This window comes from Odocoileus virginianus, chromosome 7, assembly GCF_023699985.2.
Source record: "Odocoileus virginianus isolate 20LAN1187 ecotype Illinois chromosome 7, Ovbor_1.2, whole genome shotgun sequence".
NCBI classification, from domain to species: Eukaryota; Metazoa; Chordata; class Mammalia; order Artiodactyla; family Cervidae; genus Odocoileus; species Odocoileus virginianus.
Genome location: NC_069680.1, coordinates 21,895,971 through 21,921,677, shown reverse-complemented (window position 1 = coordinate 21,921,677; position 25,707 = coordinate 21,895,971). Strand labels below are relative to the sequence as shown.

Below are 25,707 nucleotides of genomic sequence, written 5' to 3'. Positions count from 1 at the left end.
TGTGACAGTGTGATGACACCCCTAGATGCCACATCCCCACACTGATAGTAGACATGATACAAGTGCTCTCGTGGGTTATTTCTGCCAGTGTGGAGACAAACACTGGCCCTGGGCAATCTCGTGATCTTGGCCCTAACTTATTCAACTTGTGGGCTTGGTTTCCTTTTAGAAAATGGAAGTCTAATAGGTCAGTGGGTTTTTTCTTTTTCTTCTTTAAAAAAAACAAAAAACCCAACTTTAAGAAAAAAAAAACTACAAGAGAAATACAGCTTTAGAAAAATTTCAAGACATATAGATAAAAGAAGATACAGTACAAGTTAAATCTAACCTTCCTGACTCTCCTCACCCCAGATCAGTTTTCAAATTGCGCTATACTGACTCAGACGGTCAAGAATCTGCCTGCAATGCTGGAGATCTGAGTTCGATCCCTGGGTCGGGAAGATCCCCTGGAGAAGGAAATGGCAACCCACTCCAGTGTTACTGTCTGGAGAATACCATGGACAGAGGAGCCCGGTGGGCTTCAGTCCATGAGGTTGCAAAGAGTCAGACACAACTGAGTGCCTAACACACACAGGGGTCCCCAGAAGCAGAGGTGGGTTTCCAGCAAAGGCAAAGTAGGAATGGCCCCAAGGAGCAGCTCCTCCCCCATCACCACTTCAACCAGTGCAACTCTGCTTCTATGCATCTGACATGCTGGTTTTCATAGATTTTAAAACAAAGGTTCCACACCAACGTCTGAAAACCACAGGACTCAATTACTCTAAAGATAACCAGCTCTAGAACTCTATGATTCTGGTCTATTAAATCAAATCCTCATTGTAGCCATTATACCTATATCAAGTTGCCCTGAAATTTCCTGAAACTTCACCTTACCTCTAGCTCAAGATCCTGAGGTTCCATTTCAGAAAGTGATAGTACAGCAATTTTGGTGACTTTACAGACCTCATGGTCTCCTGGAAGTTTGCCCACCAAGGCTTTCTGACGAATTAAAATAAGCCACCATGGAAGATCTGAAAGAGAAAAGGCATATTTAATGTCTGGTTTCTATAAAGTACTACTGTCCTAGCAAGCCGAAGCTGAGTAACACAATATGCAAACAGCACAATCCTTTGGTGAAAGTGAAAGTCAAAGTGGCTCAGTCATGCCCATCTGCGATCCTCCAGATGCAGGAATTCTCAGGCCAGAATACTGGAGTGGGTAGCCATTCCCTTCTCCAGGGGATCTTCCCAACCCAGGGATCAAACCCAGGTCTCCCGCATTGTGGGTGGATTCTTCACCAGCTGAACCACCAGGGAAGCCCAAGAACACTGGAGTGGGTGAGGAACACAGCGGATCTTCACGACCCAGGAGTCAAACCAGGGTCTCCTGCATTGCAGGCGGATTCTTTACCAACTGAGCCCCCAGGGAAGCCCACAGCCCTTTGGTAAAGAGCACAACAGAGATAGAAAAAATGGCCCTAAAACCTATGAAAGGATGTTCAATGGAGATGTAAATTAAAATGTTTTGATACCATTCTCACCCATCAGCTTGAGGATAATAAAAAAGTATTGTTATGACAGCACATTCTGACAAGGCTGTGGGAACCAGGCACCCTCATAGCTCTTGTGAGAACACAGATACAACTTTTCCAGATGTTAATTTTACTATAACTAACATTAAAGTATACCCACTTACCGTTTAACCCAGCAATCCCACGCTTGTGAATTTACCCTGAAGATACATCTCAACAAAACAAATATATATACACTCAAATTTATTCACTGCAGCAGTCTAACTGCAAACTACTGGAAACACTTTGAATGCCCAAAGAATGGCTGAATAAACTATGGCACATCTATGCAATAGAGTACTATAAACAAGCTACAAAAAAGAATTTAAAGCATTCTATAAACTGATAAGGGGATAAACTGGATATATTATTCATGTATTAATATCTTTACTGATATATTATTATATAATAAGATATAGTATTGAATCAAAGCACAATGCAGTAGCTAGAGTACACTACCCTTTCTATTAAAAAAGAAGAGAGAAAGAGAGAAATATATTTGCTCATTTGTAGAAAAAGAGAGGAGAGAGAAATTAGAAATAACGAGATCGGTTACCTAACAAGGGGTAGGTGGAAATGAGAGGGAAGGAAGAGAAAACGGGAATGAGATAAAAAGGACTGGAACTGACAGCTCTCCAAGTACACCCTTTGACATACTTTCTGACTCTTTGAACCACGATAATGTTTTACATCTCTTTAAAAATAAATGGTTCAAATTAATCAGAATATGGAGGGAACCCAAGATGAAATGCAAAGAGTAACCCAACTCTGCTATAAATGGAAAATGTAACCCACTGTAGGAGACAAGGAAGAAATAATCTAAGTAACTTTGGAAAACAGTATTTTGTAAAGATAAAGACAAAAAGAACTGTATACAATATTGTACTCTGATAAGCAAGTTATTTGTCAGAAGAATATGGGTTAGCAATTCCAGAACTATTTCATGTGCACACTAGGACTGAGCAAATAAGTAAATATATTGATGAAAGTGGGAGAGAGGTATAAAACAAATTAAAGAAATACTTAATAAATATAAGAAAGAAAGGAAAGAAAATGCTTACAGGCCCAACAGTTATCTTTTCAAACCAAATAACTTTTCACAAAAGGTTTTTATTTAAATGAGAAATAGTCTATGAAAGCCAGCATGCAAAAGCAATTTTTCATTTTGAGATTATACTCTTTAAAAATACTACCTAATTAGTACCAAAAAAAAAATAAATAAACTATTGAAACAATGTTTCAGCAATTTCTTATTATAGAAAAACAGCATGGTGGATATATATTGTGCTTATGAAAAAATATTTTTTTTAAAGATACAGTATTTTAATTTCTTCCATTTTTCTCCCAAATACTAATCCACTTTCATTTTAGGCATAGTGCTTTGGAGATGTGCGTTAAACATTTCATAAATGCAAGAGTTTGGAAATGTTTCATAAGTCTTTATAAAGTAGGGTGGAAATTCACTCCTAAGTTTCAAGGCTTTTATAAGTCATTTCATTATTCATGATCATTAAACTTTAACCAAGGACCCACCATGTGCTGGGAAGTACGTCAGGCACAGATTAAGGTTACCAAGCATTTAACACACAGTAAACCTAACACATAATAAAGCACATAATACACAGTACACTTGAATGTTAATACAGTCTGTTGAGTAAAAGGAAGCCCTTACCACAAATCTCTTAACCTTACAAGAATAACTTTTATTTTACATGGAACAATTTAGAGTGTTGGCAGAGGATAAGACAAGCCAACATCAGGAAGCCCTCTTGTCTTCTTAACATTACGAACTGCAATTTTAAAAAATTACAGCAATGACAAAAACACAATGTACATAATCAAATATGATAAATGTCCTTCTCATATGCCATCTAATGGCGTAGTACCAAAAATATCAAATTTCAAACACAGAGGTTTTACCCCATATATAGACTCACTTGGGAAAACAAAAAGCACGCTTTTTACATAAAAATGCTGGTATTGTCAATACCGAAATTCAACTTACAAACTTAAAAACACTTAAAACATTACAGATTTAAGTTCAAAATACCTGAGGGGTTATAATGAAGATTAAATCTGAGAAAATACAATGTAAATGATCTCAAACAACCAGGAACAAAATTTGTAAACAATAGTTCCCTTTTCAGAAGAACCTCAATGTGTTCTGACTTAGACGTCAGAACTCAGACTCAAATTTTAGCTCCACTATTTATCATGTACTTCAGCATAATACTTAACTGTTCCAATTCTTGGTTTCTCACCTGTAGAATGGGGGAAAATTGCCTATTTCAAAGAGTACCTAGGAGGATTAAATAATTTTTGTACTCCATATTATTCAGTTAATGTTTACCAGGTAGCAAAACATACTGTAAAGCTATGGTAAATAAAACAATGTGGAGCTGGTACAGGAATGGACAAACGAGCACTAGAAAAGAACACAGAGGACAGAGAGAGACCCACATAAAAACGGGCATCTAAGTTAATGATGATAGAGAGGCAGAAGTATGGGATGTCAGTAACTAGTGTTGAAATAGACACTGAAGTACCTGCAGACAAGTGTATCCACCCGGAACCTGCTCTGAAATAATTTAGATGCTGGGAATGTGGGGACCATGGATAAAAACACCTTTTTGTAGTTGACTTGCAACCAGCTCTACAAACTGCACTGGGTTAATGTCTCATAAGTCTTTCACTATACAGTTTCCTGCCTTGCTGTTTTCAGTCTCACACACTGATCAAAACCAAAAAACTAAAAGTAAGATAGACAAGAAAATTGATAATATACTAGTTATCATCTAAGTAACTTGGGATGATGAAAATACATTACATAGCAGTGATGGTAGGATAATATAACCTTATGATGATACTAAAACCCAGTGAATTATGATGTTAAAAGAGTGAATTTTATGGAGTGTGAATTTTATCTCAATTTAGGGGAAAAAAAGCTTCTAAAGAACAAAAAAACTTGCTAGGAGTCTCTCTAACTTACTAGAACAGTGAATAAACTAAAAAGTTTATTTTCTGCCAAACACAGAGATATAGGTACTTGAAATAGTGTTTAAAGAAACAAATAAAATTATCATAATGAAAAGAAAATGAAAAACTTGAATTGGACACTAAGATACTTCTAGGTTGATTCTAGAAAACAAAACAAAAAACCTCTTGGGAAATAACAGCAATCTGTATTCCTGTAATTATTTTGTCGTAGGTGAAACAAACACAGCAGTAAACATACAGAAGCCTGAAAATCCAGCAAAAATGAGTACTTTAGTTACAGAGTGAAATGATACAAATATATTTTCTCTAGTTTGAATTTTAAGCTAAGAAAAATGCAAAAGTATAGCACCACTATTGTTTAGCAGTCTCTATCCAGTCAAGCACAATTTTGTAATGAAGCGTTTAAAAGCAACAAAGCAGGTTATTGCATTAATTTATATCATCCACCAGAAAAAGAAACTTAGCTTAATTAAAGCCATCACACTGAGATCTGGATATGTAGTATAACCAAGGGTCAGAGGTAATTTATTCTAGCAAGGTCTTTTGGTATAAAGATATTTCCTCAACTTTTAAAATATATTACAATGGGGAAAAAGGTCAATTTTGTAACCCTAACTCCTTTAAAAAAAAAAAAAAAGACAAAAAATGTGACTTCCCCAGCCAGATAAGAAAACTAACCAGGAAGTGATTATCTTCAAAAGCATGACCAATTAGGACAAGTAAAACAATAGTTCTGGAAAATATTCAATTGCTTGCTCTATACAATAATTGACTCAGTTAAATTAGGGTAAGCAATAGCAGGAGAAAGATTTTTATTCAAAAAACTTTTTTTTCTAAATTAAAATTAGGGGCTTCCCTCACAGCTCAATTGGTAATCAATTGCCTGCAATGCAGGAGACGGGTACAATTCCTGGGTCGGGAAGATCCCCTGGAGAAGGAAATGGCAACCCATTCTGGTATTCTTGTCTGGAGAATACCATGGACAGAGGAGCCTGGCAGGCTATAGTCCATAGGGTCGCAAGAGTCGGACACAACTTATTGACTAAACCACCACTGTGTGAGAATCTTTTCTCCCTACTCACAACCTCTAAGTACTGCATCTAATAGTTCTCAACACGGCTATGAATTCTACTGACATGCATCAATAGTAAAGATAAGCATTTGATCCAACAATGCATGTCTAGTAATCCTTTATTTTTATTAATGTTAACCATACATAAAATAAAGGAATACATTCCATGTGTTTAAAAATATAAACATTACATATAAAATTAATATTCCCTTTCAAGACTGTTTCCCATTCCACGGAAATTCTTTAAATCTAATCCTAACCCCACTTTATGAGTTCTCTCATATGAGAAGACTGGCAGAGAAAGGGAACAACTGGTTACCATTGCTGGTATTAGTCCTTTCACTCTTTCCTGAGCTTAACAACGACTTTTTAAAAATATTTACTTATTTATGGCTGCATTGAATCTTAGTTGTGGTGTGCAGGCTCTGCAGTCTCGGCACAAGGGCTCAGTCACCCCTCAGCATGCGGGATACTAGTTCCCTGACCAAGATCAAACCCACATCCCCTGCATTAGAAGGTGGACTCAACCCCTGGACCACTGAGGAAGTACCACTGATGACTTTTTAAACATGCATAATTTAGGGAATTTCCCAGAAGCCTAGTGGTTAGAACTCCAAGCTTCCATTACAAGGGCCATAGTTCAGTCCCTAGTCCAGGAAATAAAATCCCACATTCTTTGAGAATGAGCCCCTAGCAGTTTTGTTTTTTTTTTTAATGCAACACAGCTTTATTTAGTCTTTTCAAAGCATTCAATTTAGCCTTCATAGAAACAGGAAGTCATTCTTTTTGTATTTACAGGTGATGTGTTTATTTAGTTATGTAATTACCATATCAAGTAAAATAAGTATGAACAGGCATGGAAATAAACACAACCCATGATCTACCAGAAGACAGAGGGCTTCCTACCCAGTCTCCACCAGCCTTCAGAGCATCCAACACATCTACCAATACATTCCGCAGAGGCAGAGAGGAATGCTGGTTAATCTTAACTGAAGTTCAATTAAAAGAGCTCCTACTGACAGAAATACATACATAGTACATATTCTCTGTGCCAGACACTTGAAGTGAGTGAAGTATCTGTGTGAAAATAATTTTGATTCTGTTTTCTTTTTTTTCTTCTGGCTCACCTTTTTCCAAGACTGTTTCTGATTTGAACCAGTTCAGTGGGATTTTTAAGACTCAAAAATAACATTTCTTCAGTACTCAGCCTTCTTTATGGTCCAATGCTCATAGCCACACACGACTACTGGAAAAAAACCATAGCTTTGTCTATGTGGACCTTTATCAGCAAATTGATGTATCTGTTTTTTAATACGCTGTCTAGCTTTCCTTCCAAGGAACAACAGTCTTTTAATTTCATGGCTGCAGTCACCGTGGAGCCTGAGAAAATAAAATTTGTCATTGCTTCTAATTTTTCCCCTTTTGTTTGCTATGAAGTGATGGGACCAGATGCCATGACCTTAGTTTTTTTTAATGTTGAGTTTCAAGCCAGCTTATACACAAAAGAATTTACAATTATATCCACATGCCAAATACTAACATTTATTTACTACATACTCCAAAGTCCTAACATAATATTCAATAACCAACATTTAAATTCTTGAAGAGCTTCTGCAGCTTATGCCTCTAATAAGAGCTTAGAGTCCGCATTTGAACCAGACGAATCAGAGGATGGAAATGTGCTGCTGTGAAGGAAAAAGAGAATTAGGAAAGGCAATTTCAGTTGGTTCACTTTTCCTTTCTTCTGTGTCAAGCTGACAATAAGAATACTTACGTGTTTCTCTGCCATTTCAAGTTGACACTCTGAACTAATAAATTTAAGCCAAATGACTCACTGCTCCTTTTATACGTTAAGGCTTGCCGCCGCTGCTGCTGCTAAATCACTTCAGTCGTGTCCGACTCTTAGCGACCCCACGGACTGCAGCCTACCAGGCTCCTCCGTCCATGGGATTTTCCAGGCAAGAGTACTGGAGTGGGTTGCCACTGCCTTCTCCGACATTTAAGGCTTAGGTGCTTACAAATTTAACATTGCTTTATCTTTCTGGTGACTTGAACTTAGGCTGTTTTTGAAATGTATATCTGTTTATGCTTCTTGCCTTAAAGTCTGTTTTGATATTATGAGCACATCAGTTTTCAGTAGGTTAGCATTTGCTTGGTTTCTCTTTTTTCCATTCTTTCACTTTTGGCCATTCTCTATACATATACATATACCTAAGGTATTTGTCTTAAAAGTAGCTTGTAGATGAATTTTATTTTTCCATTATGAAAAGCTTTGCTTTTTAACTACTAAGTCTATTCATGGGCTTCCCTTGTGGCTCAGTGGTAAAGAACCCAACTGCCAATGCAGGTGTATTCTTGCCTGGGAAATCCCAGGGACAGAGGAACTTGGCGGGCAACACTCCATGGGATCACAAAGAGTCAGACTTGACTTAGTGACTAAACGAGTCCATTTATATGTAATCTAACTGTTGAAATATTTAAGAATCAATCTACCATCTTACCATTTCTTCACCTGTTCTATATACTTTCTTGTTTTCTTATGGATTGAGTGTTTAAATTATTATTCCATTTCCTCCCTTTATTAGCTTTTTACAATCTTTTATTATTCTATTAGTGATTATACTGTAGGGTCTGATAACATGAGCTGTAACTTACAAAAGCCTAATGGTAAAGAAGTACTTTTGCCAGTTCCTGGGCAGGGAAAGGCCCCGAGAACCCAGCCTTTTTTAGCTTACCATAGTTACTATTATTGTTGTGTGCTTTCATTCTATGTTCATTTTAAACCTCATATAAAGCTAATTTTGTTTAAATTTACCAACATTTACTCTTTCCATTGCTTTACATTCCTTCCAACATTTCTGCACTCCTATCTGAATCATTTTCCTTTTACCTGAAGAACCCCTTAATATTTATTTTAGTGCAGATACTGGTGATGGCAAATTCAGCTTGTTTGGCTCAAAATGTCTTTTTTTCCTTAGTTTTTGAAGGTACAAAATTCTAGACAGGCACTTTGAAGGTATCATTCCACTGTCTTCCGGCTTCCACTGTTCCTACCAAAGCATTACTGAATGCCCTTGAATTTAACGTGTAGCTTTTCTTTGGCTGATTTAGGATGTTTTCTTTGACTTCAGCTTTTATCAGTTTTACTATGAGATGCTCAAGTGTGGTTTTCTTCATATTTTTTCTCTCACAGTTCAAAGTATTTCTTGATATTGTGACTGTCAGAAACAATCTGACTAGTTTCTCTCTTTTTTTTTTTCCATTTATTTTTATTAGTTGGAGGCTAATTACTTTACAAAATTGCAGTGGTTTTTGTCATACATTGAAATGAATTAGCCATGGATTTACATGTATTCCCCATCCCGGTCCCCCCTCCCAGCTCCCTCTCCACCCCATCCCTCTGGGTCTTACCAGTGCACCAGGCCTGAGCACTTGTCTCATGCATCCAATCTGGGCTGGTGATCTGTTTCACCCTAGATATACATGTTTCGATGCTGTTCTCTTGAAACATCCCGCCCTCGCCTTCTCCCACAGAGTCCACAAGTCTGTTCTATACATCTGAGTCTCTTTTTCTTTTTTTGCATATAAGGTTATCGTTACCATCTTTCTAAATTGGAAAACAGTGTGGAGATTCCTTAAAAAGCTGGAAATAGATCTGCCATATGACCCAGTAATACCACTTCTAGGCATACACACTGAGGAAACCAGATCCGAAAGAGACATGTGCACCCCAATGTTCATCGCAGCACTGTTTATAATAGCCAGGTCATGGAAGCAACCTAGATGCCCATCAGCAGACGAATGGATGAGGAAGCTGTGGTACATATACACCATGGAATATTACTCAGCCATTAAAAAGAATTCATTTGAATCAGTTCTAATGAGATGGGTGAAACTGGAGCCCATTATACAGAGCGAAGTAAGCCAGAAAGATGAAGACCATTACAGTATACTGACTAGTTTCTCTTGATCTCATTTTTTAAAATGTTCGAAGTATCTTTAAATGATCTGTTACATAGCACAGTAACACAGTATGCATTCTAAGAGAATCTAATCATTGGGTAATATCTTAATGGCTTTGTTGTTTAGTCACTAAGTCATTTCCGACTCTTGTGACCTCATGGACTGGAGCCTGCCAGGCTCTTCTGTCTACGGGATTTCCCAGGCAAGAAAACAGGAGTGGGTTGCCATCTTGTCTGCAGGGGATATTCCTGACCCAGGGGTTGAACCTGCATCTCCTGCATTGGCAGGTCGATTCTTTACTACTGAGCCACAATGGCTTATCTCAAGATAAATTATGTTCCAATTTGAAGGATCCTGCCTTTTCTTTTTTTAAAATAAATCTTTGGGTGCTCACTTTGGCAGCACATATACTAAAATTGGAACGATACAGAGAAGATTAGCATGGCCCCTGCACAAGGATGACACACAAATTCGTGAAGCATTCCATATTTTTAGAAGACAAGTAATTGTATATTGGTTAATAAAGATATGAGCTAACATTTAAAAAAATAAATAAATAAATTTTTGGTAGGAATTTAAATTCAGTCCACTGTGTGCATAAAACCTATTGATACCTATTACATAAGCTATTAATTGGCCATTTAGTACTTTTAAATGAATATAAGCATAAGTCTACAGATTTTATGTAACTTTATGCTCAGATGGCAAAGAATCTGCCTGCAATGCAGGAGACCTGGGTTCAATCCCTGCATCAGGAAGATCCCTTAGAGAAGGGAATGGCTATCCACTCTATTCTTGCCTGGAGAATTCCATGGACAGAGGAGCCTGGCAGGCTACAATCCATGGGGTCACAAAGAGTCAGACATGACTGAGCAACTAAACTGAATGAATTTAAATTTCTGCTAAAAGATATGGATTCATAGTATGTTTAACATAATTTTCTGCTTTCTATTTAAGGCCATTTCTATTTGTTTAAAACTACATCAAGAAAAATACTTTTCCTAATAGAAACAGAAATAAAGTAGTATATTCCTTTGAATATATTCCAAGGAGCATCGTACACCATTGTACATCAAGTAAGTAGAAATACAAATAATACCACCACACAACAATGCTGTTTTTTCCCACTGTCCGATATCTGTAGTTAAAAGTACATCATATTGGGCTTCTAATATTCTCAGTGACCAAAGAGCCAATCATTAATTTGTTCATCTTCCAAACATAGTAGCTACTCAGTGTTTTTTGATTGATTGCTCTATCGCCTACTAAAGTGTCCTAAGTCTGCGCATACAGAAAACCAAAAGTGATTCATATGGAGAGTGTCTGGGACATGAGGTACGTTTATTAGGATCCATTTCAAAGGTACCAAATGGTGCAATCAGAAGCATATTCAGCTTAACCTACGAATTCAAACTCAGCCTAATAACAAAATCCCTAATAATGACCTGCCATAAAATTAATCTATTATAATCTATAAAAATATAAAGGCTTTTCTATCTATAACAGTCCTAGAAAACTAGAAAAGTCTAAGTATCAATGGGCAAAATGAGTTTCTATTACAAGAGTACATTTTCCACATAACTGTCTTTCTCTTGCTAAAGTGCTAAGTAAGATGTTTCCTTATATGTTTACTTAAAATGTTAATCTATTACATACTTTCCTACCTATTAAACCCCAGCATACTAAATATAATTGGGGTTATTTATGGTGAAGGTTTATCATCATGAAGCTAAACTACTGTTTTGAGGAGTGACAAGTATGCTGTGAGGTTGGAGGTTACAGGCCTCTCTGCTGGAGGGAACACAAGCCCACAGGCTGTAACAAACCTGAGAGCCAAGTCAAAGTCAATTAGATGAATAGCCTTCATTTTCTGCCCTGGATGGTTGATACTGGCCACGTCTAAATAAGTGAGTCTTTTTTTTTTTAATCAAAAATATCCTTTTTAAAACACAATTAGACTTGGTAATAATTTGATTGTAATCACTTCAAAATGTTGAGGAAGATAAAATATTCAATAAGATAAAAATCTTAATAAGAATATAAAGGAGGAAATAATATAAATGTAGGAAACACCTCTATAGGTGGCCCATACATACACTTAGTCACTGTTACCTTTACAAAGTTCTTCTCTTTATGGAGTTAAGAACTTTTAATATCACTGACATAGAAATCACTGAGAAAACAACTGGCATTTAAGAGCAAACTCCTTGATAACTGGACAGCAGAATGACAGTGAAACAGAACAGGCAAGCTAGCCTACCTCTAAGTTATCTCTCTGCCTGAGGATATAAAAATCTGTCAGTTAGAGACATGCTCTGAACTAAGCAGCAAGCTTGTCTGATGCCCTTGGGAAAGCTCAGAGCTGTGGGTCACCTTCCTGTGTCTCATTCAAGCACTGCTCCTACCAGGGAGGTGGAACCATCCACACGAAGGAGACTGGAGCGCAGATCAGGGACAAAGGGGAAATTCTGAAGCATAAAGTAATGGAGCAGACAGAGCGGAGCAAAGAGAGGAGGGAAGGGGCATTCAGCACCTCAGTACCTGGGGGGAGAGTAGAAGGAAGACAGAAGCAAAAACGAGCAACCAGAAGATGCCAAAGAAAGGAGCCCCTTGCCACTTAGCCCGCCTGCTTCCAAGACCCAAAGCTATTAACTGAATAGATCAGCTATAACTACAGTGGAAGAATCTTTTAAGGTCACCAACATGAATCTTACCTCCAAAATTCATGAGTTCTGAGACCCTCATGAATCAAAGTCGCTCAGTTGTGTCCAACTGTTTGTAACCCTATGGACTATACAGTCCATGGAATTCTCCAGGCCAGAACACTGGAGTGGGTAGCCTTTCCCTTCTCCAAAGGATCTTCCCAACCCAGGGATCAAACCCAGGTCTTCCGCATTGCAGGTGGATTCTTTACCAGCTGAGCCACAGGGGAAGCCATGAATGAAAAACTGAATATAAAATGACTTTTTAAATTACATTTTAGATTATCCTGAAATGTTACATGACAAATAATACTGTTTCTTTAAATTCTTCCCTCAAAGTAACTTTAGAACTGAAAAAAGTCACGTTTAAGTTACCAAAAGGTAGATTAATTATTAAAATAAGAAAAAATCAGAAGTAATGACAAAAGGATACAAAACAACTATTCTCTGACTTAAATATTTTCAATGGCTTTATTAAGATATAATTTATATACCATAAGATTCACTGATTTTAAGTATAAACAAACCAATGATTTTAATGAATTTATAGTTGTGCTACAATTATCACAATCCTTACATGTTTCTATAATATGAGTCATCAGTAGACAATAAAACAATCTTCTCCCACAATGCAACTGTACACAATGAAACTCGTATTTAAACAGAATTACCATCTAAAGGTCGTGCCCAAGAAGCAGGCCTTAAGCAGGGACCCTGCCAGGCTTCTCTTGCCTTTTCTCTAGTGCCCCTGAGTGGGCCTTTCTAATGGCTTTTTAGGAAAGTACAAAAGCAATGCTGGTGACATTCCATTCATTCACACTGTAGGTATAAAAATATTTCATATCACTGAGTGTCACAGCAAAGTCTCCATAGATAGCAAGGGACCAAAATCAAACTTTTAAAATCATATACATAATACATTATACCATTTTAAGGATCTCGATATCCTTACCACTTTAAAAGTGGAAGAGCAGATGGTGATACTATTTTAATGAATGGGAGAGGCTTGAGTGAATTGTGTCTGTAGCTGTTCAATACTAGGAGTAGTAATTCTCTTAATTACTAAACGAGGAGCCTCTATGGCTAAATAAATCAGTATTCCTGACAATTCTCTCTTCCAACTAGCTCTGAATATACTGTGGATACATTTGCATTTTATAGTCAGATATTTCACACCGTAATAAGCTTATCTTTGTGGAGCTAATGATAAAAAATCCACCTGCCAATGCAGGAGACCTAAGAGACACAGGTTTGATCCTTGGGTCGCGAAGATCCCTTTGGGGAGGAGATGGCAACCCACTCCAGTATTCTTGCCTGGAGAATACCATGAACAGAGGAGCCTGGGGGTTCCAGTCCATGGAGTCACAAAGAGTTGGACACGACTAAAGCAAATTAGCACCCATGCATGCACAGGCTTCAGGACACATACCCACAGGGGATACATTCAAGGACTCTCAGCAGACGCCTGAAACTGCAGACAGAACCAAACCTTACATACACATTCTTTTGAACATTGGGGTCATTACTAACTAAAATAAGTGTTACTTGAACACAGCACTATGATACCAACAGCCAATCTGATAACTGAACCAATTATGTGACTAAAGGGGCTGGAAACATACTGGGTGGATACGCTGGACAAAGGGATGACTCATACCCCAGGCCGGAAGGCACAGAGATCTCATCGCACCACTCAGGACACCATGCAATTTACAACTTGTGAATTATTTCTGGAATTTTCCATTTAATATTTTTGGACCATGGCTGACCACAGGTAACTGAAACTTCAGAAAGGGAAACTATGGACTGGGGTGGGGCAGGGGGAGGACTACTGTAGATTTTAAAGAGCTTTTTAAATCTACAAGCAATAAATGCTGGAGAGGGTGTGGAGAAAAAGGAACCCTCTTACACTGTTGGTGGGAATGCAAACTAGTATAGCCACTATGGAGAACAGTGTGAAGATTCCTTAAGAAACTGGAAATAGAACTGCCATATGACCCAGCAATCCCACTGCTGGGCATACACACTGAGGAAACCAGAATTGAAAGAGACATGTGTACCCCAATGTTCATTGCATGTTATAATAGCCAGGACATGGAAGCAACCTAGATGTCCATCAGCAGATAAATGGATAAGAAAGCTGTGGTACATATACACAATGGAATATTACTCAGCCATTAAAAAGAATACATTTGAATCAGTTCTAATGAGGTGGATGAAACTGGAGTCTATTATACAGAGTGAAGTAAGCCAGAAAGAAAAACACCAACACAGTATACTAACGCATATATATGGAATTTAGAAAGATGGTAATGATAAGTCTGTATGTAAGACAGCAAAAGAGACACAGATGTATTGAACAGTCTTTTGGACTCTGTGGGAGAGGGCGAGAGTGGGATGATATGGGAGAATGGCACTGAGACGTGTAAATTATCATATGTGAAACGAATCACCAGTCCAGGTTTGATGCATGAGACAGGGTGCTCAGGGCTGGTGCACTGGGATGACCCAGAGAGATGGGATTGGGAGGGAGGTGGGAGCGGGATTCAGGATGGGCAACACATGTATACCCATGGCAGATTCAAGTCAATGTATGGCAAAACCAATACAATATTGTAAAGTAAAATTAATTAATTAATTTTAAAAAAACACCAGAGGTTTTGTAATACATTTAAAACCTCCAGCCTTAAGCCATCTTGGGGTCTTTCCAGGTGTCGCTAGTGTAGGATACATAAGAAAGGTGGGTTCAATCTCTGGGTTTGGAAAACCCCTTGGAGAAGGGCATAGTAACCCAGTCCAGTATTCTTGCCTGGAGAATCCCATGGACAGAGGGGTCTGGCAGGCTACACTCCATAGGGTTACACAGAGTCAGACACAACTGAAGTGACTTAGCACATTAGCCATCTTTCCAAGGTTATCTGTGTGATGATATACTATCTCCTCGATGGAGGACATTCTTATGGGGGTGATGTCTGAGTTGAAGTCAAAACTATTTCAGTAGGATAATTTGGACAGGGTCAGAGTGGGGAAAGTGAGAGGAGAGCAGTTGTTGGCAGAGTGAGCCACGTGCAAAAAGATCCCTATGACTGAGAAAACACATTTCAGGCCTCAGTTGAGACATCACTTCCTCAGGGATGCCTTCCATCCAGGAACCCCATCCCCACCAGTCACACTCCTCTGCTATGTGCTTCACAATATCCCACATTTGTCTTCTTCAGAAGCTTAAGTTTAATGATAAAACTCTGATCGGGCAATTAATGTCTAGCTCTTGGATTTGACTCTATGCTTCTGGAAGCATTGCATTTTGTTCACCCTGTAACCCCCAGCATACAACAGGCACTCTATAAATATCTGTTAAATAATTATGTGCTGAATATTTCTGAATAGCCACTGAACAGGGGGATACAGCAGTGAGCACAACAAACAGTCCCTGTCTTGGAGCTTATCCTCTAGAGAGGGAAGAAGAATACAAACAGAAAAGAAGAAAACAAAAAATTAATGTGTCATTACAACTGTGGTAAGATCTGACCACCATTCGGACTTCCTCCTGGACACTACAAGGAATAGAAGACACCGATTTTTCATGGAACTTTACTTTTCCTTCATCTACTTAGCACATTACATGTTTCTTCAACTTTCTGTTCCTCATCCTAATAAATCCCAATGATCAAAGCAGAGTCAGACACCTTCAGGCTGTCAAAGATAGACTCACTAGACCCTGGCTGAAAGTCTACCTGCCTGCAAATGTCTGGGAGAAGAGACCTTCCAAACTGAAGAAAGGCCAATGATTCTAAATAATTTGTTTTCTAGGCACCAGGGTTAATAGAACAATTTGAGGGGCAGAGCTTGCTATAAAAGGAAGGGCAATTATCAGCAAAGGATTCCACAACCAAATAATACTTCTAAATTCTTTTCTACCACACATTTTTCTAATGGGCACACAGCTTATAAAATACAACCTTCACTGATGCTACTAATATTTCACTTCTAAAAATATTGCTTTTATAATCCCCACCATGTCGTCTTTTAGCAACATGTTAGTATCATTAAAGTTTCAGTAAACATTAGTATTACTGGAGAAAACAGTCTAAAGTTTAACATTTATTCAAAATTACACGTTCAGAACTTAAGTGTTCTCTAATGATCTTACCTTTAAAACTAAGGAAAAAATAATAATAATAGCCAGCATCTACTGAACGCCTACTATTATCAGAAGCCATGCTAAGCACTTAATGAGAGTTTTATTAACCTACCATAACCATATCTAGGTGGTGTCATCACCCAGCAACTGAGGCTTGGATGAATAACCTGATCCAAGGCAATCATGTGACCTCAAGGTTAGTCCAGTGCTGGGGCCAGTGCCTACCCAGTGATATTTGGGGAATGGACTATTCCACTGTAAAATAAAAGGGCAGATGCAAAGGTGAGAATTCTCTTGGACACGCTTTTGTAGTGAGCATTCCAGAGGATGTTAGGTTCCTATTATGGATTGAATTATGTCCCCTTAAAATTCATTATGTTAGAATCCTAACCCCCAGTGCTTCAGAATGTGAAACTGTTTTAAAGACTTGGATCTTTAAAGTTGTAATTAAGTTAAATGAGGTCATTAGGGTGCGCTCTAATCCCTAATGACCAGTGTTCTTATAAGAGGAAATCTGGAGACAAACACAGAGAAAATAATGTGAAGACACAAGAAGAAGATAGCCATCTACAAGCCCACAAGAGAGGCCTCAGAAGAAACCAACCCTGATGACACCTTGATCTTAAGACTTTAAGCCTCCAGAACAACAAGAAAATAAATTTGTTTAAGCCTCCAAGTTTGAGGAACTTTGCTGCGGCAGCCTAGCAAACTAATGCCGTTCCGAAGTCACGACTGCTTGATGACAGTCACAGCTCACCCACGCCGCTTTTATACTGTCAATGACAACTGTTCAAGTACACTTCTGCTCCCATCTCACCAGGCAAGAACAAAAACTCATGCATTAATATGTAGAGAATAAGTAGGAGGGAGAGAGGAGTGAGAAAGAGTTTAAGCACAGACATTTTCTTCCCCTCATCTTCTACCCCCAGAAGGTAAGATGCTCCCGTGGGAAAGTGCACTTAAAGTGATTATTTCAGTTCTAACACAGATCAGGAGCACACTGCCCAGCGAGCAAGTTGATAGTGTGGTCAAAGCAAGAGCTTAGGTGGGACACAGGGTGGGGAGCAAATAAGGCATGCCCAGGACAGAGGATGAAGAAAGAGAAGGCGGTGAGAGCAAGATGGATGCTCGGAGCATGGGAGCCGGGGGTGGAGTGGTACACAGGGTGTGGCTGCAGTTCTCTGGGTGAGGGAAAGAGCGGCAGGGGGCCCAGAAAAGAGATTTCCCTTTGTTCCCCTGTATCCTTTCTTAACAGACAAACCTTAGAACCTTAGAAGTGATGCGGCAAGAGGGGGCGGGGCGGGGGGGGGGGGGGCGGAGAAAGAGTACAGAGATTAGGAGCGTGAAAAACTTCCCCAGCCCCATTTACTTCTTTTTAATATTTTATTATTTTCTCTAGTTGACTATTCCCTCACTTTTCCCTCCTCCAAAATGTCCTACATGACAGGTATCTACCAACTTGTTTTTGGTCCAAAGAAAGGCATGAGGTACAATGAGGGAAAGTGCATGTAAACAGGGGCTGACCACACAAGACCATAGGAAATGCTCCCACCCTCCTAATGACCATAATTTCACTGCATCAAACTCGCCAACCAGTATTTGTACATTGCTTTAGGAAATGACTTTGAGTTTGTTTGCCAAGTTCAAACCCTCCGGCTTTGACTGACTGTCCTGCTGAGAGTAGTGGGCGTGTTCGAACTTTGTGGCCAGGGGAGGCCCCTGACTCAGACTGAGCCAAAAAGGGCCTCTTCTCTCCCTAGGGTCTTAACTAGAGAACCAGTCAATCTCCAGAAGTTATAGGGTATATCAGATGCTGGTTGGCTTGAGGGCTAAGGTCAGTCTGAGTACCACATAAAGACAGAAATTTCACCCCACAAACACAGAGAAAGCCAAAAGAAAAGAAGAATGTATAAGAGATGTACAGGGAAAAGTGATGGTCAGAGACTGTCTGCCACAAAATGTAATCTCAGATCCTTAACAAATCAAATTTTTGGTTTTATTCCCTTGAATTCTAATAAAAACTTGTTTGCATAAACTGATAGGTTTGTATTTGCAACCAAAAGAACTGATAAAATAGTGATAATTTACTAAGCACCTTTAGGTATATTACCACACGTGAGACCCACAGTACCCTCAGGAAAAAAAGTGAGCAGTTATTTTTACTCTTGTTTTATAGTTTACTTCCCTGGTGCCTCAGACAGTAAAGCATCTGCCTACAATGCAGGAGACCCAGTTTCAATCCCTGGATTGGGAAGATCCTCTGGAGAAGGAAATGGAAACCGACTCCAGTACCTGGAGTACCAGTGCCTGGAAAATCCCATGGACAGAGGAGCCTGGTAGGCTACAGTCCATTGGGGTCGCAAAGAGTCACACACGACTGAGCGACTTCACTTTCACCTTGTAGTTTACAAGGAAGTAGCAAAATCACTGCAGATGGTGATTGCAGCCATGAAATTAAAAGATGCTTACTCCTTGGAAGGAAAGTTATGACCAACCTAGACAGCATATTAAAAAGCAGAGACATTACTTTGCCAACAAAGATCTGTCTAGTTAAGGCTATGGTTTTTCCAGTAGTCATGTATGGATGTGAGAGTTGGACTGTGAAGAAAGCTGAGTGCCGAAAAATTGATGCTTTTGAACTGTGGTATTGGAGAAGACTCTTGAGAGTCCCTTGGACTGCAAGGAGATCCCACCAGTCCATCCTAAAGGAGATCAATCCTGGGTGTTCATTGGAAGGACTGATGCTGAAGCTGAAACTCCAATACTTTGGCCACCTCATGCGAAGAGCTGACTCATTGGAAAAGACCCTGATGCTGGGAAAGATTGAAGACAGGAGGAGAAGGGGACAATAGAGGATGAGATGGCTGGATGGCATCACCAACTCGATGGACATAAGTCTGGGTAAACTCCGAGAGTTGGTGATGGACAGGGAGGCCTGGTGTGCTGTGATTCATGGGGTTGCAAAGAGTTGGACACGACTGAGCAACTGAACTGAACTGAGAGGGTCTGGGGCATTGGGGGCCCCAGTGAACTAAACTCCTGGGATGCAAACCCTTGCGAAGCCCCCTTCCATGTTGGTTCTGGGTTTGCCTGTGTGACCTCCTCTGACCAATGGGATATTAGCAACCTCTGATGCAAGCAGAGGTTCGATAAGCCCTTCTACACTGGAACTTGTCACCTCAGCACCCTGAAAGGATGTCCAGGTATCCAGGAGACAGAGAGGTCCCAAAAAGAGGCCTTGTGAGATGAGCTACATGGACAGAAATGCCACCTGAAGGAAACTAAGATGCCCCAGGCAAACCCCTAGCTGAGTGCTGCCTCTCAGATGACCCTGGCCAACAGGCGAAAAGGGCAGAAGAGCCATGTGTCAACCCACACAACTGGAGATACTATAAACTGTTACTGTTTTAAGGCTTCAAAACTTTTGTGGCAGTTTATTACACAGCAACAGATGAAACAGATGTTATGTAATTTCTCTCATATCTCAAAGCTCTAATAAATAAAGCTTGAATTGAGGTCTCTTGACTCATGTCAGTGATTTATTCATTGTTTCAAGATGTAACTGAAATTGGAGAAAAATAACTCAAAAGTTTCATACGCTTCACTTAAACAATAGAAAATGAATTTTAGCTCAGAACATTCAACTGTGAAATTATCCTGTCAGCATATAAATGAATTAAAAATATATGTATGTAAATGTGGACAGGTAGGAGAGTGTGACTAAAATACTTATTAGCATGTTACACAATGTCTAAATGCTTTTCTCCTTTGTATTGAAAGAATTTAAAACTACCAAAGACAGAATGTACAAGAACACTCACAGTGGTCTCATTTCTAATGGCAAAAAAAAGGCCCCAAAAAACAAAAATTACCCAATGATGGGACAAAGGACAACTTATGATACAGTAATACAATAGTGAAGACAGGAACTAAAGTTTCATATATCAAAGTGGACAAATCTCAAAAGTATCCAGTTGTGTGGGTAGGGGCAAGAGGTGAAAGAACACAAGTGGCTTAATAACATTTATACAAAATTTCCAAAATACAAAACTTAGCAACATATTATTTAGGGATATACATGTAACAAAAGCAATAATGAAAATCAATGGGCTAATAAGTACAATATTCAAAATCACAGGTTCTCTCGAAGGGAAGAGACACTTGAAGAAAGGCAGCGAGAGTTCCAAAGACATTGGTTTCATTTCTTAATCTACATGGTAGATAAATGTGTTTAATTTACAACAAGTATACTGTGTATCGGTGACAAATAGCTCTTTGTGTCGATAAAATATTTAACAATTTTTTTAAATAAAAAAATTAGCAAAAGGAAATTAAGACTGTCTATGGCAGTTTGTGCTTTATATTCAGAAATCAACTTGGCTTCCAAATGCGCAATAATTTTACCTTAAAAGAATTTTTTAAAACATACAAAGGTGGCTACACTCCTGATTGCACAGCAGTAATAGAAAAGCTTCCTATAGCTCTTAACTCACATTAAAATCCATAACAAAGGAAAAATATATATTTAAATTTCGTGCTTAAAATATTTCAGTTAGTCCTTTTCATGACTTTTTGGGACCTGCCTATATAACACCTATCTTTTAACAAAATTCCCTCTGAACTCAGGGCACAGGTGCCTCTCCTTCAAAGGAGGGTCTGGTGGATGAACTAAACCTTCCATCAATTTGCCTTCCCTGAACAGGACTCCTAGAAGCACCACACTGGGTACTAACTGACCCTTTCTCTTTCCTGGCCAGAGTTGACTATATAAGGAATAGATAGCTGACCAAAGCCGATCAGTCCCGGTCTGCCACCTGCCTACCTCTCCAACCTTATTCCCACTATCTTCTCCCTCAAAACCACTGAAGTTGGTGTATCTGTCAGAGCACCTTCCACAATTAACAAAGAATTATACATTTATTTCAGTGATTAATCACTAATGTCTAGTCTCCCCTCTTAAACCGAAAGCTCCATGAGGGTGGGAACAGGTCAGTTTTTGCTCACTACTGTATTCCACCGACTAACACAATTCCTGAGAGTAGGCATTTAATAAGTTGTTGGGTTTAAGAGGAAGAAAGGATTTTAATATTATGCCTCCTTTCTCAAAAACTTTATAGGCATACCTTGGAGATACTGTACATTCAGTTCCAGACTAGTGCAATGAAGCAAATACAGCAATAAAACAAGTCACACAAATTTTTTTGGTTTCCCAGTGCCTATAAAAGTTGTTTTCACCAAACTGTAGTCTACTAAGTGTGCAATGGATGTCTAAAAACGTACATACTTTTATTAAAAGTACTTCTTTGCTGAACATATTGACTACCATGGAGAAAGACAGGTTCTTCAGCAAGTGGTGTTGGAAAAGCTGGACAGCTCATGTAAATCAATGAAGTTAAAACACAGCCTCACACTATACACAAAAGCAAACTCAAAATGGTTTAAGTATAAGATGACACTATAAAACTCCTAGAAGAGAACAAAGACAAAACATTCTCTGACACAAATCATACCACCGCTTTCTAAGGTCAGTCTCCCCCAGGCAATAGACATAAAACCAAAAATAAACAAATGGGACTTAATCCAAACTTATAAGCTTTTATACAATGAAGGAAGCCATAAACAAAATGAAAAGACAATCTACAGAATAGGAGAAAATATTTGCAAACCATGTCCCTGACAAGGGCTTAATTTCCAAAATACACAAACAGTTCATACAACTCAGTAACAAGAAAACAAACAACTCAATCAAAAATGGGCAAAAAATTACCTTAACATTTCTCCAAAGAAGACATATAGATGGCCAGTCGGCACTTGAAGAGATGCTCAACAAGGCTAATTATTAGAGAAATGCAAATCAAAACAATGAGGTACCACCTCACACCAGTCAGAATGGCCATTATTAAAAGTCTACAAATAATAAATGTTGGAGAGTGTGTGGAGAACGGGAAACTTTCCAACACTGTTGGTGGGAATGTAAATTGGTGCAGCCACATAGAAAACAGTATGGAGGTTTCTTTAAAAACTAAAAATACAGTTGCCACGTGATCCAGTAATCCCACCCCAGGGCACATATCCAGGGAAAACTATAATTTGAAAAGATACATAGCAATGTACCAAAGTTCATAGCAGCACTATTTATTTATAATAGCCAAGACATGGAAGCAACTAAATGCCCATCAACAGATGAATGAATAAAGAAGACATGGTATATAGGCAATAGAAAACTATTCAGCCTTAATAAAGAATGAAATAATGTCATTTGCAGCAACATGGATAGACCTAGAGATTATCGTAAGATAAATAAGCCAGAAAGAGAAAGACAAACACCATATGATATCACTTACCCATGGAATCTAAAATATAACACAAATGAACTTATTTACGAAATAGAGAAACACTCATAGACTTAAAAAACAAACTTATGGTTACCAAAGGGAAGAGGAACTGGATTAGCAGGTACAAACTTCTATATGTAAATATAAAATAGATAAGCAAAAGGATCCTACTGTACTATACAGGGAACTATATTCAGTATCTTATATTAACCTATAATATAAAAGAACATGAAAGTGTGTGTGTGTGTGTGTGTATATATATATACACATAACTGAATCACTTTGCCGTATACCGGAAACTAACACTGTATATTAACTATCCTTCAATTAAATTGAAGCCTTCAATTAAATTGAGCCTTAAGTGACAAAGGCCACTGATCACATGTGATCAAAATATAAAGTTTGAAATACTTTAAGAATTACCTAAATGTGACACAGAAACATGAAATGACCAAATGCTATTGGAAAAATGGCACCAATGTATTTGTTGGACTCAGAATTGCCATAAACCTTCAATCTGTAAAAAAAAAAAAAAAAAACAACATCTGCAAAGGACAATAAAATGAGGGATGCCTGTATTTTTGTTTCCCTTATACAAATGAAGAGGAAAAGTTAAAATTTTACATAACCTCCTCCTCCTTCTGCCTCTATAACTCAGCTTGCCCGTTGCAAAGTCTAGATCACGTAGGTCACGTAGTTTCAGAAAGTGGGGACTTGCAATACTAGGAACTGGAGTTTATCTCAGTCACCCTTGTCAGGCTCTTTGCAGTCGCCCAGCCCCTGCAAACCTGCTTAATCATGCCTGTCCAGGTCAGGCATCCCCCTTCCCCATCTTGACCACTGTTTCTGCGTGCACGAAACCCCTTAGTTTAAACCAGCCTATTAACAGCTAGTGTTGCCCACTACAGTTTGTCTATAGAAACTCTGTAATCCCTTTGTTCGGGGCTCAGAGCCTTGAGTGTTAACTCCTCTGGCCCACTGTCATAATAAACCTGAGTTCTCCAACTCCCCGAGTGTGGTGCTTGGTCTCTCAAGTACTGGTTTCTGCAACACGGAAATATACCCACTTTGGGTAGATTCGAAATTAAGGTAAAGGAGTCAAAGCCATTACAGAATCTACACTTACCCTCAAAGAAGACAGTGTCATAGAATGCCGCCTTAACTTTGACAAGCTTAAAGAGTTTGCAGAAACATACCTGAATGAAGCTGAATTTTTCCAATAACACCTTCTACCAACCCCAAACAAATGGGATTCCAGGCAAGAAGCAGATCGGTAGCTAAAATAAAATAAGAAGCAGTCATGAGAAAATATTCACTGGAAAACAATAAAGCAATATCTTTATAGAGAACAAATTAGTGGTTACCAGTGGGGAGAGAGAAAGGAGAAGGGACAAGATTAAGATGAGGGAAGGGGAGGTACAAACTACTGGGTGTAAGATGGGCTCAAGGATGTATTATATAATACAACACAAGGAATATAACCAATATTTCCTGATAACTGTAAATGGAAAGTAACCTTTAACACAGTATAAAAATAAAAAATGTTAAAAAGAAATGTCACAGAAAAGTCACAAGATGATTTAAAAAACAGTGTCTTTAGCAATGTATTAAAAAATGATCAGCAACCCCAAAGAGCAGGTATCAACACCCAGAACTGAATACAATACTAACAAGCCACTGTAGAGAAGCATTAGATCCGAGGCCTGAGTAAGTCCTCTAACATAAGGACAGTTATGGGGAGATAACTGACATTCTAAAACTCTACTTGGATGGGAGGCAGTACTTTGGCGCCCTGCAGTGGAGGAAGGAGGCTGGTACAATATAAGAGGGCAAAGAGAGGAGTTATCCAAGGTCCTACTGCCAGAGCCAGTCTCAGATCCAAAGACAAGGCCTGAGAAACCCCCACAGAGATGTCCACTTACTGAATCACACTCTGGAAAATCTCCTTTCCCGAAGAAGCTAACACCAAACAAAGAAATTCGGAAAGTGAGTCCTCTTTCATGTGACTTCTATGGCAACAACAACAGGAGTCACTTCTGTTTATACTGAGTGCCTACTCTGTGTCAGGCATCCAGTCAGGGCTTCTCACCTGAACCACAGAACCAGACAGTGACTTGGATGACTGCATTCTCAATTCTCCCAAGGATGGGAGATCATTTGTACCATTCTAGACACAGACGAGAAGCTAATTCATTATACACAATAGATGCCTGAGGACGTCAGGGCTGAATTCTGTTGTGGAACCCAGGCTACAAAAGGCTGTTATACCCATGGAGATAAAGGTAATGTTAGTGGTGGCTCAATAGCAGGAAAAGATTAGCAAGAATGAAAACAATATTTCTCTTAGCAGAAATTTTAAATTACATTTTAATTATTACCATTTAAATTCTATTTTAATGAAATGTATAATCAATCTGTAACTCATGTGGGTAATTACAGAAGACTTAATAGTCTCCAAATTCATCTGAGTTTTGACTATTGTATCTTGAACATCTTTGTTATTAATGATATATTCAGGGGAAGGCAAAAAAAAGTTGACTTCTGTTTTTATTGCAAGAATTAAAGTAAAATAGAGAATTAATTTTTTAAAGGCTATTATGCATACTATCATTTCTAATCCTGATAACTCTAGCAGTTAGGTATTAGGAGTCCCAAATTACAGATGAGGAAATGGAGCCTTAGAAAAGTAAAGTGGCCATATCATACAATGGGCCAAGGACAGAGCTGCAATTCAAAGCCCGGTCTGCACCTCATGGCCTGTGCTCTTAACCGTCCAAATACAGTGCCTCCCTCAGAATCTATACATATATGAAACTAATCAATAAGACAATATTTACATAAGTAATATGCATTCTTATTATAAAGTAATACACTATAAGATTGGAAAAAATACTTTATCACTTCTATCCTGTCACCCAGAGATAATATTATTTTGCTACATTTCACAT

The 25,707-nt window shown here is 38.6% G+C and overlaps 1 protein-coding gene, 1 long non-coding RNA gene and 1 other non-coding gene across 5 annotated transcripts in view; 2 read left to right on the top strand and 1 right to left on the bottom strand.

The window, feature by feature from the left end:
- INPP5F (inositol polyphosphate-5-phosphatase F) overlaps window positions 1-25,707 on the bottom strand; it is an 89,677-nt gene that overhangs the window by 42,912 nt on the left and 21,058 nt on the right. For 2 of the 3 annotated variants that reach the window (XM_020907883.2, XM_020907880.2), the window contains exons 2-3: window positions 23,956-24,036; window positions 874-1,010 (exon numbers count right to left, since the gene is read on the bottom strand). In XM_020907883.2, coding sequence (XP_020763542.1) covers window positions 874-1,010; window positions 23,956-24,036 — 218 coding nt within the window. The remainder of the gene's footprint in view (window positions 1-873; window positions 1,011-23,955; window positions 24,037-25,707) is intronic. The other variant, XM_070470288.1, reaches the window with a different exon arrangement.
- Window positions 9,968-10,074, top strand: LOC139036143 (U6 spliceosomal RNA). The gene has a single exon (XR_011488875.1). It is a non-coding gene; the product is annotated as a U6 spliceosomal RNA (small nuclear RNA).
- On the top strand, window positions 10,492-19,939 carry LOC139035982 (uncharacterized). Its single transcript, XR_011488653.1, has 2 exons — window positions 10,492-10,657; window positions 18,601-19,939. It is a non-coding gene; the product is annotated as an uncharacterized lncRNA (long non-coding RNA).